Source organism: Carcharhinus amblyrhynchos, chromosome 10 (assembly GCF_965287045.1).
Source record: "Carcharhinus amblyrhynchos chromosome 10, sCarAmb.v2.hapA, whole genome shotgun sequence".
NCBI classification, from domain to species: Eukaryota; Metazoa; Chordata; class Chondrichthyes; order Carcharhiniformes; family Carcharhinidae; genus Carcharhinus; species Carcharhinus amblyrhynchos.
In genome coordinates this window covers 41,757,688-41,774,386 of record NC_137333.1, presented here as the reverse complement: position 1 = coordinate 41,774,386, position 16,699 = coordinate 41,757,688, and the positions used below count along the sequence as shown (strand labels likewise).

At 42.6% G+C, this 16,699-nt stretch overlaps 1 protein-coding gene across 1 annotated transcript; it reads right to left on the bottom strand.

The window, feature by feature from the left end:
- Positions 1–6,677: 6,677 nt before the first annotated feature.
- On the bottom strand, positions 6,678–15,202 carry LOC145349359 (uncharacterized). The gene is made up of 3 exons (XM_080197872.1): positions 11,259–15,202; positions 6,843–6,918; positions 6,678–6,748 (listed from the first exon to the last, which is right to left on the bottom strand). The coding sequence occupies exons 1-2, from the start codon at positions 15,064–15,066 to the stop codon at positions 6,872–6,874; spliced, it is 3,855 nt and encodes a 1,284-aa protein (XP_080053998.1). The 5' UTR covers positions 15,067–15,202; the 3' UTR covers positions 6,678–6,748; positions 6,843–6,871.
- Positions 15,203–16,699: the final 1,497 nt, after the last annotated feature.

Here is a 16,699-nt window from a genome sequence, read left to right as displayed (position 1 = left end):
GGCTCAGCATGAACCCTGGGCTGCAGGATTCATGGCCATTGTGCAGGAGGCTATAGACCACTCACGTTGCCCTCAAGGCTCTGGTCAGGAATCCACGACGATTCATCAATAGAAAGGGGTTCCATTCTCTAAATTGGTTTGTCACAAGACGAAATCATGCACGTCTGTACCAAAAACCCCAGCAACGTGCATGACAGTTTTATTCTGAGGAGCTCAGACATACTGGAAGCCTTTGAGGAGGGGCCCATGTGCAGGGATGGCTCATGGGTGACACTGGTAACCCGTTTTGGACTTGACTGATGACTGATGTGGAGGCCTGAGACTGAGGTGGAGACTTGCTATAATGAGGCCCATGTTGTCACCCGCTCTATACTGAAGAGGTGCATCGTGCTCCTGAAAATGCAGTTCCAGTGCCTGGACAACTTTTGGTGGGGCCCTACAATACAGCGCCCCCCTGATTTCTTCCACCATCATGGTGGTGTGCTGTGTCCTGCACAACCTGGCATAGCAGAGAGGTGACTTATTGGAGGAAGAAGAGGACGTGGAGGCCGACCAGCCGGGCGTCGCTGAGGAGGAGGCTGCCCAGCAGAAGGAGGAAGAGGAGGTGGACCACACCGAGCAACGCCACCCTGACACTGGAGGGCTGGCAGCAAGATTCAGACATGCGAGGGTAACAAGGGAGGCCCTGATCACCAGGTGCTTTGCTTACTAGGGGCCTGTGTTTCTGCACATGGGTTCCATTCTGCCCCCACCCACAAAACCTATCATCTCCTGAAACATTGTAACGCCAGAGTGGAAAGCCTGGGTATGCTGTATTAGCAAGTTTCTTTGGCAGGCAGGAGGTTGACATCAACTTGCTAAGCACCATTATGATGATGCCCTGGTGTAATGTCCTAGTGCAAATTCGTCTGACTCCTTCCTGAGCTCTGCATGCATGCTGGCACCTGGGCCCACATCTGTGTAGTGAGTAAGGGATCACTGAACCCCCATACTGGAGTCCTGGGGCGGTGGAATGGGGGAGGGGAGGGAATCGCTCGTGGGGAACCAATGGCTTCATTTCCTCAATGACACAGCATTCAGGGGCCTTCCCAGCTGACATCAACATGAAGCATCCCTCTGGCAACTGTCAGGGTAACTGCATCCCTATTCAAGGCAAATTGGAAACAAATTAGTCACAGGTGGGTGGTGAAAAAACATTTATTGTTTACAATACGTGTCTAAATAAAAAGTGCCAACAGAAAAATGTGTGAACAGAAAACTGTAAGGTGTTTAAAAATCTATGTAACTATTGCAGCTCTTCACCTGTGCCATCTCATTGCAACTACAACTTCCTAACCTAATGTGGCTTACTACTACGTCTTTGTTTCTCCCCAGAATGTACATCGGAAGTGGAGGGGGCCAGCTGCCTACCTCACCCCATGGCCTGTGATGCGCTTGGTGGGCATCCTCTGGACGGCCTGGACCTTGAAGGCCTAGCTGGCTTCCAGGTGTCTGGGATGTACCCATGACACCCTCTTCATCCTGCTGACCCTGAGATGCCCCAGTGTCAGGAAGGGGGGAGTTAGAAAGTGTAGCCCACAGCCACAGTCTCGTGGCTGCAAGGCTCCAGAATAGGCTCGAGCCCTTCCTCCTCCCTTGGGGTCCGGTGGGCCTGGGTCACTCCATGGGATGACAGTGCTTCTGCAGTGACCTCCAGATACTCTGACGTCATCTGGCCATATCAGATCTGGAGTCCTGCTGCGTTCTGCCAATGGTGGTCGAGTTCTCTGTGATGGTCACCTGAGTCAAGGGCCCACCTGTCAATGTCTGCAGCAAGTGCCCTCTGAGAGCGGATCATGCTCTGCAATCCCTCAGCCATGACCCTCTGTGATTGGGCCACATTCTTATGGGCTGCTGCCGTTGCCCTCTGTGTCTCAGCACTGTCCTGCCTGGTCTTGTGCAAGCTCTCAAACCTCTCAGCCATGGGCCATAGAACCTTGAGAAGCCTATTGGATTCCTCAGCTGCGGCCCACTGTGACTCAACTACAGCCCTCTGGGAATCTGTTGTGACTCAGCCATCACTTGGAGCCTGCCACTCATGGTGAAGAATCCTTGCCCTTGGCTTTCCACCGTGGATGCCACCCTTGCAGCGTTGGCCTGAGAACCATGCAAGACAGGCAATAGCTGGTCCGTCTGAAAGATTCCTCCAATTGCCTCTCAGTCCATCCAGCGTGGCTGCCAGTCCCTCCTGTATTCCCTGGCTCTGTTGCTGTATCTCCAGCAGCTGAGAAAGAAGTGATCTCAGAGGACTGTAGCCTGCGGCCGGCTGAGTCCACACTTCCAACAGGCCCCAATATGCCAGAGGCCTTGAACGTTCCCTCTTTCACCCGATTTACGTTATCAGATTTGTCAACCTCACCAGAGAGTGACCCAGAAGCTTCAACACTAACCGGACCCACTGATGTGAGTATCTGGAATCGTGAGATGTGAAGTGGAAGCTACACCAAATAGATGCCACTTTTTGGAGGTCCCTTCACTTGCTTCCTCCAAGGAGTCTTCGGAATTGTCAGTCTCAGGATGGGCTGGAGCTGTAGTAGCAGCCTAGATTCCAGATGGCTCTGTAGCATCCAGATCTGCTCCTGCAATACTGTACACAAGGTAAGTGCAAGGAAAGAGGGGAATCTGGGATGCAAAAAACTTGATTCACATTTCTCCAGTGAACATAGAACAAAGCATAAAGAAAATTACAGCACAGAAACAAGCCTTTTGGCCCTCCAAGCCTGCAGCGACCATGTTGCCATCTGAATTGTAACGCCTGACCCTTCCAGGGACCATATGCCTCTATACCCATCCCATCCAAGTATTTGTCTAAGTTTTTTCAAAATTTTTTAAAGGTCACGATCACATCTGCTTCCACGACTTCTTCTGGCAGCAAGTTCCAGGCACCCACCTCCCTCTGTGTAAATAAAAATACTTTATGCATCTCCTTTAAATCTTGTCCCTTGCACCCAAAACCTATGCCCCCTAGTAATTGACTCAAATTGAATGGAAGATTGACAGGTGCTCACTTCTTGACTTCAGCCCATCCGTGCTGTCACTGGCAATTCAGATATCCTCCTCTCTGAACAGCTCCAGCAACACTCCTCGAAGGAGGTGAGGACCCAGAGACACCCTCGCGAGTGTTGTGGGCATTATTCTCCTGTGGAGATAGAAGGAGCCACGAAATAAATGATGGTGTGCCTCCTGCAAAGTATCAACTGGTGATCCTCAGAGGGCAAGCGCAGTGGTACTCTTGGGGGTGAGGGGGAAGGGAGAGATGCTTGGGGTCAGGGGCTGGAAGCATGTAAGGTGCTGGGGATGGGAGGATCTGGAGGCGATGTACGGAAAGATGTTAGATTGGGTTAACCACTCACCGGATGAGGTCATTGACCTTTTTGTGACACTGTTTCGCAGTTCTGGGGTCCAGTGCCAAGACACTGAGGTGGAAACTGCCTCCCAGGCTGCTTTTGAGTCAGCTCCCCTGGATTTGCGTCCCGCTGGGGTAAAGAGTGTGCCCCGCCTTGGCACTGCAGCATCCAGCAACCTGAAGTCGCCCTCAGTGAATTTGTGCGCTGACTTTGCCATTTGTTCCTGCACTGCCTGCCTGTCCATCCTTGGGATTTTTTAGAGCCTTGTTAGGCAGATCAGCTGCAGACAGTTTTGTAGAGTATTCCAGCAAGTTAAATTCAGTTTGCTTGTTAGTTTGATGGGAAGGCAAGTGAGCATTGCAGATGTGCTGATGTGCGCATTGTCTGTGTCTCTATGACTGGGGACAGGGAAGAGAAAGGGAAGTATCATACAGTGCTCAGAGTCATGGAGATCATGGGGGCCTTGTGCAGGAGGGTCCAGGGTGATGGTGGTGGTGTTGGGGGGGGGGGGGGGGGGTGGTCACTGCCACTCTGCCTGTGATCAGTGGGGGGGATGAGAGGGTCCACTGCCACTCTGTCTGCGATTGCTAGGGGGATGGGCATGATCTGTCTGGGTCACGGGCAGTAAGGGGGTCAGTAATGTTGAGGGGGTTCCAATGTCCGTGTGGGCCGGGGAACACATTATCCAGCCCAGGAGGGATCTGGCAGGGGAGCAGCATTATTTGTTTTTTTGTACATGCGTCGCTGAAGGCTCTGATTGAAGCTGCAGGATTTTGGGCATGTTAAGCCCTGCCCACAGGCTTCTGCAGCGAGGATCGGACTCGCTCAAAATTCTTCAGGCAGAGTTGGGGGGGGCTCAAAAGACATATATGAAATTTTCCGTTTCAAGTCCGCCCAGCACTTGCACAAAAAAAGGTAAAATACCACCCAATATTTCTCAGAGTCTACTATTGTAGTTAATTAAATTATAAAACTATCACTCTTTTTACATGACTCTTCAGTAAATAGTCTTAAGTCTCTAAGTAAATAGTGTACGACACCCTATTCAAAGATCCCTATTACTATATTTAAACTATTTGTTTGAAAAGATTGGTGATAGCTATTCAGTAAGGCAGCAACAGGCTGTTCCTCGGTCTTGAAGTTTTAGCTGATGTTTCAGGATCTGTGGTTTGTCCATTTGGGCTTCCTCCTCATCTAGGGCTGGTTCTGGACTTCAGGTTATCTCACGGGGTGATCTGTTGGGTCTGCTCAGTCGAATGACAGTGTGTGTTGGGGGTGGGGGGGGGGGCCAAAAAACACACCGAAAAGACAAATCTGAAACTCCCAGTTTCAAGTCCGCCCAGCAATTAAGACAAAACAAGGGAAAATCGATCCTTTAGATTCCCCCTCTTCGTGTCCTTCTTGAAGATTCTGTGGCCTTTGTCCAATACTAGCCTCAGGTGGGGAGGCAGGATGATCCAATGTTCCATATTTGGAGGTCACAGAACATCGTTTTGAACCGTCAACTGTTAAATGCTGTTCTTGTCATGTTATGTCTCTGGCCTCCCATTGAGCTGCGTACCACTAAGTCTGCGTTGCATTTCTCTAACAAAGCAGGTTAACTGGAGGTGTAAACAGCAGCTTGTTCTGATACAACGTGACCATTCGCACCTGGCCAGACAGTTCCTGTCTGGGGGAGAAATTGACTGTCCAAAGCCTGGCTATATGAGAACTGTATGTTCCAGCTCTGCAGTTTGCAAACTGTAGAGTCCAGCTCGGTTTAAACTGGGCTTCCACGTTTCAAGTTTTTATCCATGCAAAAACAATCAATATTTCTGTAACAATCTGACCACAAGATAAAATATACAAAAAGTAGTATTGGTGCTTGTTTAAAAATGCAACAATATTCATGGGTGATTTTAACCTAGATATAAAATGGAAAAATCTGTTCCACACACCAAACAATCTTTCAAGGCATCCTATAGAAAAGCGCCAAATTCACAGTGCTCAGCTTGTCTCTTCAACACAGCCACAAAATTGCAATGGGTTCGCTTTCCAATTGCATTCTCTGATAAAATCAGAAATGTTCAGCGATCGTAAGTGGCTTCTGGACATAATGATTCCTTAGTGTTTCTCACAGCTCTGCTAGGGGATGGATGCTCTGTGGGTTTCTCTGGTTGTATGAGGCTTCTTAATGTCGCAAACATTTTATTCCCTACAGTACTTAAGAAAACTGCTACTGCTAATTCATCCTCTACCTTATTTGCCTTTCAGTAGGTATTGAACACTTCACATACAGCATCTAGCTCTCTACATTTTTATTGAAAGGCCCCTTGCCTTAATTGGCCCACCATTTCCTGATTCCCTTGGCAGGTGTTTTCCCTCCTTTGCAATCTGTAGCTGCTTTTCGCGTGCCTTTCGCTGTTCTTTGCGCAATTCTTGCCACATCTTCCAAGTCGACTGCTTCCTACTTTTCCTGTCAGTTACCGTCCGAGTCCCCTCGCAACTGCTTCCCTCCAAACAGTACTGGTGGAGAGATCCCTCTCCTATACCTGGCCTTCACCTGTAGCCCAAGTCCCCTTGTGACCACTGCTTTCAGCCTTTCCGGCAAGTACCTCTTGCAGCATCAAATGCGGTCTGAGTCCCCTCATGATTACTACTCCCAATGCCTAGCCCTGTCCTTGAGGCTACTCCAGTTCCTTGGCAATTCCCACTGTTTTCAGAGTCCAGGATGACAACGGAAATGTTCCTCCCTCTGTAGTCCCTGGGCCTGACACAGCCCACCATCAGCTTTTATGTTTGGGACTGGATATTAAAACTAGTAAAAGACCACAAAGTCAGTGGTAGTAAACCAACTGGAACAGTTTATTTTGATAATCTTCAGTGTATAGCAGTCAGCACATTCTGGCTAGGCAAGCACCATTCAGGGTGGAGCTTGAGTTCCAGGTCACCCTGACCCGTTCTCTTAAAGGGACATGACCCAGCATATATATCAACCCCCACTCTCACATAATTGTGACTGAGACAAGCATGTGTGTGGACAGACTACAAGTTGGATTTAACAGCCTCCATCACCAACCTCCCCTTCCAAATTTGTCAGCAAGAGTGTAAAGTTCCACCCTATGTGAAATTTAAAGTTGATGGTATGTGAGTGTTTCAAGACTGACTTATTATTTCACATTCACAATCTCTTTTCAAATTATTTTTGCAATGATCTACAAGGCGATGAGAAATTATTCACTTTGCCATTTTGATGTTTATTGAAGCAAGTGAAATGTTACAAGTGATGATATTAAATCATATCAGAAGGCAAAACGATATTTATTTACATCATCAATGTCCTGTCTTGTGAATGTAAGTTTTACGAAATCTTGCTGATGAACCTGCAATTCAAGAAAACAATTTTCCATGTTATTAGTATTTCACTCTGGCAAGTAATAAATGGCTATTAAAAACTGAATATTACACATACATTACCTGTTTCACATTTTCTTGTTTTATTTTTCCTAGTGTACTGTGTGAGATACCACTGGACTCTCACATCGGTAATAGACTAAAACAGAAAAATATAAATTAAGTATGAACTCAAAATCTATTATGCAATCGGTATCTGTTATCAAGTTCTGTGCCATTCAAAATAATGTACAGTCTGCATGACTTGGTTTCTAAAGGTGCAATTGTTTTCATTCACGTTATTAATGCCATTGAATTAATTCTGTTCGACAGTACATTAAATGGTTTAAAGAGAGGTTAAGATGCAAACATTATAAAATATGGTGCAAGTGAGTGCTAAACCGTCTTTTGGATGAGATGTTAAACCGAAATGTATTGATTCAACACAATTCAGCTGTGTTATCTGCGACCTTTCTCAAATACAAGGCTCAAGTATACAGTATCAGTCCATGTATACGGTCACTGGGAGCATTTTTTCTTATCCTGAAAGTACACGACAGGATAAGAAATAAATTTAGATTGGGTGCTTTAGATAGTAAAATAACTAAAATATGCAGTAATGATACTTTCTAAATTATCAACTTGATGTAAGTCATGAAGAGTTAGAAATTCATTGACATAATAAAAGAATGCTATACAGGTGTGGTCATGCCTGCTCCAGTAAATTAACATATGTGGCGTGATAGACTTGCACTGATTCACTAGGGCATTGAGTGCTGTTAGAAGTGATGTAACACAAACAAATGTCTCTCCCGAGAGCTAGTGTACCAATAGAGAATAGAATATCTTAAAATATGAAAATTAGCACTGAAATTCTATGATAAAAGGAGACAATATGGAAATCATCGTAACTGTGGTTTCCCAAGGCAGAGAATGGTAATATGATCAGTGTCTTTGAGAAAGGCCCAGAAGGAGACCTAAACGTTCTAAAGGAGGGACAGCAACTAAACACCAAAAAGGATGGTGTGTGATAAGATATCTGATACGCATGCCAACTATAAAAGTCATCCTCATCACTTAAGCTACTTGTAAGATCAACGTCTACCTGTTACTTTAACTTATAAAGACATTTATTTAGTTCTTCTTTTTCAGTGTACTCATGCATTGATTGCATATGGCAACACATCAAGACCTGGAAGTTTAACAGGAGAAATTTTAAACAACTTCAGTGAGTATCCCATATCCCTTAACTCTTTGGTATCCAAGATCTCTCACTTGAATTTACTGAACCAACAATCATCCACAGCCTTCTCAGGTGGAGTTTCTAAAGATTCAAATTCTTTGAGTAAATACTTTTCATCTTTGTCCAAAATTACCATTCCCTTATTCTAAGACTATGACCTATTGTTCTATGCTCTCCAGCCAGAGAAACATCTTCCCAGCAATGACCTCTCAAGCCCTTTAAGAATTTTACATGTTTGATTGAGATCAACTTTTCTAAACTGTAAGGAAATATAGGCTACTTAAGCTTTCCTATAGGACAATCCTGATTCCCAGGAATCAGCCAATCAAATCATCATCGCAATCCCTCTGGGGCAGTATACCCTTTCTTTGGTAAGGAGGTCAGAAGTGTACACAGTACTCCAGGAGAAGGGTTGGGCAATTCTCCCAGCCCGCTGCGCTGCCGAGACTCTCGTGGAGGCCATTTAGCAGGTTCCCCGCTGGGTGCCATGGCCTCCACAAGTCTCCAGCTGCCAGATTTCCGGCTCTATCAGCTCCACGCCAGAAATCGGCGCGAGCTATATTAACTATTCTAATGAAGATTAGCATCCCTTTAGCAGACCCGGGACTGAAGTCTTCCAGCCTGCTAGCTAGCATCTCCCTTCCTGCCAGAGTGTTTCACTCCAGCAGGGTTTACACAGCTCCCCATCAACAGGGAGCTGGTGACCTGACACCACTGGAGTGAAGAGGGGCCATTAAGCTTGGGGTATAGGGTGATGCCCCCGGGCATTGTCAGCTTGGCACCTGGCACTGCCTGGGGGTAAAGTGGCAATGCCCAAAGGGCATCTTTGCACTGCCCACTGAGTATTGGGCAGTTCCAAGGAGGTGGCACCCAAAGGGGCAGAGCCTTTGTACGGGGGAGGCAATCTATAGGGATGGGGGGTCCTACTGCCACTCTGCACTCAGCAGTAACAGAGGGAGGGAGGCTAGCGATTGGAGCTGGACATCAGGATGGGGGTGGAGGTGTTCGGCCTGCCGTTGGGATCGGGGCTGCCATTAGGTTGGTGGAATCAGATCTGACGGGGGTGGGGTGGATGGGGGGGATTGAGGTGGTCTGGGGATGGTGGGGGGGGCAGGGTCAAGGTTGGCCCGGACACATCCGGGGGGCCAGCGATTGGGGCATGGGTCGCATGGCCAGCAAGTGGGATTGTGGGGCTAGCAAGTGATTGGGAGACCGCAGTGCAGGGCTACTGTGCATGCGCCGATCTCCACTATAACAGATTGGCACAAGCGCAGTGGTCGCTCAGTGCTATGCTGCTGGCCTCTCCAGCCCACTGATATTTAGTGAGATTCACTCTAGGGCACTTTGCAATACACCAAGTGTGGGAGATTCATTTTAAAAATCCCACTGAAAAAAATCAGTAGGATTTACTCCAGCTTTCACACAAATTCAACACTTAGAATTTTTTTGGGAGAATTCAATCCAAGGTTTTACCGTGACCGACATAATTATACAAAAATTTCTTTACTCTTATACTTCAATTCCTTTGTAATAAAGGCTAATATACCATTTGCTTTCCTAATTGTTGTGCCTATTGGCTATCTTTCTGTAAATTGTAAACAAGGAAATCCAGATCACTAAGAATATCAATATTTCGCAGCATCCTACTGTTTTGAAATATTCTGCTTTCCTTGAGCCTGTAATAATTCATTTCTTCCTGCTCTGACAAAAGGTTACCAAACTGAAATGTCAACTCTGACGCTGGAATTTTTCAGCTACCTCTGTGAAGGGGTAACATGTCACTGGCCACTAGTGGGATCTTCCAGACCTGTCGAAATCAATGGGGATTTGCGTGGCTCACCTGTCCCACCACTGGGGAACCCATGGGGGGGGTCAATTTTAGAGGGACCAGAGGATCTTACCAGCGAGAAAGGGTGGGATTTTCTGACCTATGTCTCTCTTCACAACTGCTGGCTGACCTGCTGAGCATTTCCAGAATTCTGTGCTTTTATTTCAGGAATCATTTACATTTGCTGAGACGACAGACATGTTTTACTTCTCATCAGAAAGACAGCACCGCCAACAGCACATCATTCAATACCCCATTAAAATTATCACAAGGTAAGATCTCAAGATCTAACGCAGCACTTAAGATGCATGATGTTCTGTTGACAGTTGAAGTACTACTATCACTGACTGAATCGAAACAGCTTCTCTTAGTGCTTTTGCAAAGATAACAGAGCTATAAAGAAAACAAAGTTAATTATTTTGTGGCATTACTTTTAGTCTTAAAGCACTCTAAAATTATTACTTCTCCTTCCTGCTGTTGAGAGATTTGGGGTGTCCCTAAATCCAACAAATTGCAACGGGACCCTTGTGTGGGAGTTGTCCAAATTTATACTAAGTACTACTGAGGCTAGAAAGACGAAAATTCCCAATGTACAGACCCTAACCCATGTTTTCTGATGCAGTAGCTCACATCTGCGGTAATTCAAAGTTCCATCCAATTATCTCTCTAAGATGAGTGGGTAATGCATAGCAATCTGTTTTCAGTAGCTGGGTGTAAGACCATAAGACATAGGAGCAGGATTAGGCCACTGGACCCATCGCGTCTGCTCTGCCATTCAATCATGGCTGATTTTTTTTCTCATCCCCATTTTTCTGCCTTTTCCCCATAACCCCTGATCCCCTTATTAATCAAGAACCTATCTATCTCTGTCTTAAAGTCACTCAATGACCTGGCCTCCGCAGCCCTCTGCGGCAAAGAGTTCCACAGATTCACCACTCTCTGGCTGAAGAAATTCCTCCTCATCTCTGTTTTTAAAGGGTGTGCCTGTGAACAGTAACTGCTGTCATTCTTCAGTTATTGTGTTATGGATATATGATTCTTTCCCTCTTACAGTGCCAATTCCCTTATCTTTCCACTGTGAAGTCACCTATTCTACATCCCACTGTTTCCTCCAATCACATAGTTGATGCTAATTTATCCATCTAAACATCCCTTCAAACAGATATCCTTATCCATTCCCTTTTATTATATTCCCATTTTTAATCTTAATTTTCCCCAATTCTTAACACTTACAACATAAAGCTATCTATATCATAGTTCAAAATTAGGACAACGTAAAATGTCTACCAATTTTAGTTAATTTAGGATGCTTACAACTAAATCTGTATTATTACATTTTACTTATACAAACTTTAAAAGTTAAAAATAGTCAATTGTACATATTTATATAATTCAACCGTCTGACAAAAAAATCATCTTAACACAATACCTTCATAGTCTTCAGTTGTTGCAAATGGAGAATCCTCATGCGACAATACTTGCTGACATCCTGGATCAGAATTAGGCCACTGAGATGTGGAACTTTGTGAAGACCTTTCATCATGTCTACAATTCTGAGATATTTTTCTTGTTGACATTGGACTTTCTGGTTGGTCACAATATGAGCAGTAAGAGGAATATTTCTCTTTTTGGTCTATGTCTGACCAACACAGTTCTTCAATTGGACTAACAAAAACAATGTTTTCGTCATATAACTCGGGCTTTCTCCCTTCTTCATGTTTAAATATTCCTGATCTCTGACAGTCTAACTTGGAAAATTCAGTCTTTGACTTCACCAAAGTTTTATCTGGCTTTGTTTGATTTGAATACCGACTTTGAAAAGTTTTCCTGGACTTTTTCTTCGCAACATGGGTTCTGGAAGTATGGTAAGATTTATTGAAGCTTTCATAATAAGCACCATGGAGTTCCTCATCAGAAACACTCAAGTAGTTTCCATCATCAGGATCTTGAGAGGTAATCGTTATTCTCTCTTGCAAGGTGTCGCAAGGTCTTGTAGGTGATCGCTGTGCACAAATTATTTCTGATAGATCAACTTGCACCTTTTGTTCTTCATTCTGATTTTTAACAATAGCACCTGCAATTATTTTAACATATCCATGTTCTTCACCTTGTTGAATATGGTTTTTTGCTTTCTCAGTCAATTGTTCTGAACAGGACACATCATTCCCAATCTTACTTGCATTTTTTGATAAGGTTTCTTCACAATCAGCATAAGGAATGAGATGTGGCAATAAAACGGAACCCATATTTTGTTTCAGATAAATGTTAAAATCCTCCTGCACAGTCATGGGGGATAAAGGTGCATTTGCTCCCATCATTGTTGGACCTAAAGACAGTCCCACAATAGTCATTGGTTTATATGTCAAATCAGCCAATTTCGGATCTGTTGTCCAAGTTGAAGAGCCTACAGTTTTCATGCATTTTGGCCTATAACTGGGTGAGGCTATGGAATACTCTAATTCAAGACAATCATCACTCCATTTACTCTTTAGGTTTTGTTTTTTGAATCTTCTATAAGGGGTATTTAGCTTCAGCAAACTTTTATTTGTGTAAGAACATCTGCACACTGATTGTAGTTCCAAAGATTGCTTTGTCATATCCATATCCACTTCATCTTTATATTCCAAGTTTGGATTGACTGGAAATTTTTCCATGCTATTTACACTGCCTTCATCATCTTTACAATTTGGTGAAGAAACTGTGCTTGCACATAGCCTTTGTTTAGCAAGTACATTTGTATCAATTTTGCTCAGTTCAGATCTATTCAGTCCTGCTGTACTTCCTTCTCCGGTCTGTACCAGTGGCATGGAATCCTTTACTGATGGAAAAGGAGTTATAAAGCTCTTAAATGAGGCCTGGATAAAATTGGGAAGACCCTGTCTGTGATTTATGATCCAGTTGTTTGTACTTATTTCCAATGCTTCCTTAAATTCCTCACTTAGGAATGTTAGCTCATTTTCAGAAACAGCAATATCAGTATCAAGATACTGGCTAAATTGGGACAGAACCAGTTTTGGAGGTGATGGAATGAACTTGTCTATTGATCTTTGGATATGCAATGGTATGCCCCAATGGTATTGCAATTTTTTTGTTGTGATGTGCCATTCCAGCATTTCAATGGTTTCAGTACATTGAAAGGCTAATTCCATACCTATGTGCTCTATTTTAGCTTCACTTGGTTTGACTGCTGGAAGCAACGATGGTGCTTTAGGAATCATCATTTCTACTGACTTGTCAAATGTAGTCGCAATACCCCAAAGGTTATTAATCTGTTTGTGCTTTAAGTTTGTATCTAAGTGATGAATGATATCCTGTTTAGCAAACAGAATACTTGGTAATCTTGTTCTCTTAAATCCTTTAACATGTGTTCTCAGCTTTGGTAATGATTTCTTTGATGCTGGAGGATAACTTTGTTTGTACAATTCCTTCACCAGTTCAGGAAGACAATCCAGTTTAATAGATAGGTTTTGTTTTATCACACACATATTTAACTTATTACTACATTCTGGTACAAGTTCAGTAAGAGTAGACTTCCTCCTTTCTCTCTTTTCCATTTTGACACTTCCCTTCAAACTTCCATAGTATGAAGTATTATTTTGTTCTTTGTTCAGAAGAGATGTGTACGAAGAAGAAACTGTTTTCTCAGCATTTGATAAGCCTTTCTTTCTGGACTTCATTCTATGCTGTTTTTTAAATAGTTCTTCAAAATCCCTTATAGGTGGCGGACATGCCATAAATTCATTTAAAGATGCCTCAACAAGCCTGGGAATGCCCCATATGTGATTTACAATCCTTTTCTTCGTATTAACTTCTAGTGCCTTTTTGAGCTGATCATTCATGAATTCTAACTCGATTGGAACAATAACTATTTCATCATTAAACCATGGATTGAGCTGGGCTAAAATCAGCTTCGGAGCTGGTGGAATGAATGCTTCTGATGATTTTTGAATATGTGATGGTAAACCCCAAGTACACTGAAGCTTTTTCTGCAAAATATGCCATTCTAGAAAATTGCTGGTTTCATCAGAAGAAGAAGTTTGTCCAGTTACAGATTTAATTTGAAATCTACCAGCCTTAACTGATGGAGGAATGGGTGGTCCTTTGGGAATCATCATTTCCAGAGACTTTTCGTACTGTGTTTCAAGTCCCCAGAGATATAAAAGTTGCTTGTGCTTCAAGTTCATTTCTATCTGATCAATATCATCTTGTTCAATAAAAGGTATATACCTGATTCTTGATTTTTTAAATCCCTTCCCAGGTGCAATAAGCTTCGGTAAAGGTTTCTTTGACTCTGAAGGATATGTACATTTGTAGAACGCTTTTACTAGTTTAGGCAAGCATTCAGTTTTAATTTCCAGACACTGCTTTAGCACACTCATATATAGGTTTTCTTGAGACTTTGATCTAAGGATAACATTGGCAGCTATCTCTTTTACTTTATTTATGTGCACTTCATCTGTTCCAAGTTGTGAACCTAATTTTCCTCCTTTCAGTCGCAAGGTTGTGCCCTGAGAAAATATTGTATAACTTCTACCCAAATTGGCATTATTGAAAACTGTGCTGCTTTCTTTAACATTTTCTGATAGTTGTATGATGCTTTCATCATATGGAGTAGGACCCATAAACTGCTTTAAAGAAGAGTTGATAACATTTGGAAGACCCCATTTTCGGTTTATGATCCTTTTCTTTATATTTTGATTCAGGGTTTGCCTATATTCATCAGTAAGAAATGCCGGTTCAAAAGGAGCAACAGCTATTGCACCATCAGACTGGGAATTTAACTGGGTTAGAATAAATTTTGGAGCAGGTGGAATTAATACTTCTAGCGATCTTTGAATGTGCAATGGTAAGCCCCAATTGTACTGAAGTTTCTTCTGTGTTATGTGCAATTCAAGCTTGTCTCTTATTTTCTTGTCACAGAAGTTGTTTTCTTTACCCACAGGCTCTATTTGAGCTCCACTGGCTTTAATTATTGGAGGCAATGCTGGTACCACCGGAATCATCATTTCCATTGATTCTTTATAGGGAGTTGGAAATCCCCACTGATGTGTAATCTGTTTGTGCATTAAATTCAACTCCAAACGATCAATTGCTTCTTGTTCAATAAAAGGCATATATGTTGATCTTTGTTTTTTAAAACCTATGCCAGGTAAAATAGCTTTAGGTAAAATCTTCTTTGATGCCTGAGCATTGAGAACACTGTAAGTATTCATTACCAATTCAGGTAGGTGCTCCATTTTAATTTCTAAACACTGCTTTATTAAGCAGAAATCTATAGCAGCTCTATGTGTAACTCCGTGATTATCAGAAGAAAATACCTCAATACTCTTTTCTCCTTCTGTGCTTCTTTGATACTTTGATAAAGGCAATTTTCTTCTTAATTGAATAATATTGCCTGAAGAAGTAGGCACAATGAAAATGGGCATTGCCGGATCTTGTGGCTGTGGAATTAAATCTTCTGTTTTTGGGACAACAGGTATAAAATTATTTACAGATAACTGAATGATCTTCGGAATGCCCCATCTGCAATTTATAATTCTTTTTCTCGTATTCCTTTCTAGTATTTTCCGGTTTCCATCACTAAGGAAGGGCAGTTCAACTGGCACACAAATCGTCACAAAAAAAAACTCTTGTTTTAACTGCGATGGAATTAATTTTGGGGCAGGTGGAATAAAGTTTTCTTGTGATCTTTGAATAGGGAGTGGAAAATCCCAGTTGTGCTGAAGTTTCTTCTGTGCTACGTGCCATTCTAGTAAGTCCTTAGTTTTATTATCAATGAAGATTGTTTCCTGACCCACAAATTCTATTTGGACTCCATTTGCTTTGATCGTTGGAGGCTCCGGTGGTACTTTTGGAATCATAATTGCTATTGATTGCTCATATTGGGTTGTATATCCCCAGAGATGGGTAAGCAATTTGTGCTTTAAGTTCAGTTCTAAATGATCAATAGCATCCTGTTCAATAAAAGGTATGTATGACAATCTTGGCTTTCTAAATCCTTTGCCTGGGGCAATTGGTTTTGAAAAAGGCTTTTTTGACATTGAAGGGTAAGTGGCTTTATACATCTCTTTCACTATTTCTGGAAGACCACTATTTTTAATTTCAAGACATAGTTTTATCAAACATATTTCTACCTTGTTCTTACTTTCTTGGTTGAGTATAGGGGAAAGGCATATCTCTTCTACATTGTAAGGTTTCAAATTACTATTACATTTCTGACTCTGTTTTGAAGACAGTTTCATTTTCTTCATTTGTAAAAATGTGTTAATTGAGGCATCGACTTTTATATCTTCCATTTGACTATTGCTGGAAGATGTTTTGCTTTTTTCCAACACTTCAGATTGCAACATAGGAGAAGCTAGAAAATTATTTAAAGATGATTGAATAGCACTGGGGAGGCCCCACTTGAAATTTATGATTCTTTTTCTTGTATTCAGCTCAAGTATTTTTCTATGTTCTGAGGTTAAGAAAACCATTTCAGCTGAAACAAAAACCAAATCAAAAACAGGGGGTGGTTTTAGCTCCGAAGGAATTAGCTTTGGAGCAGGTGGAATAAATGTTTCTTGTGATTTCTGAATAAGTAATGGTAATCCCCAATTATCATTTTGAAGTTTCTTCTGTGTAATGTGCCATTCTAATCTGTCTCTAACTTTATCATCAACAAAACTTGTTTCTTTATCAACAGGGTATACTACAGCTGTACTTCTTTTGATGATTGGAGGTTCTGATGGACCTTTAGACATCATTATTTCAACTGATTCTTGATAAAGATTTGGAAATTTCCATAGATGGGTAATCAGTTTATGCTTTAAATTCATCTCCAAGTGATTAACAGCATTCTGTTCAATAAATGGTAAACAATGCGGCCTT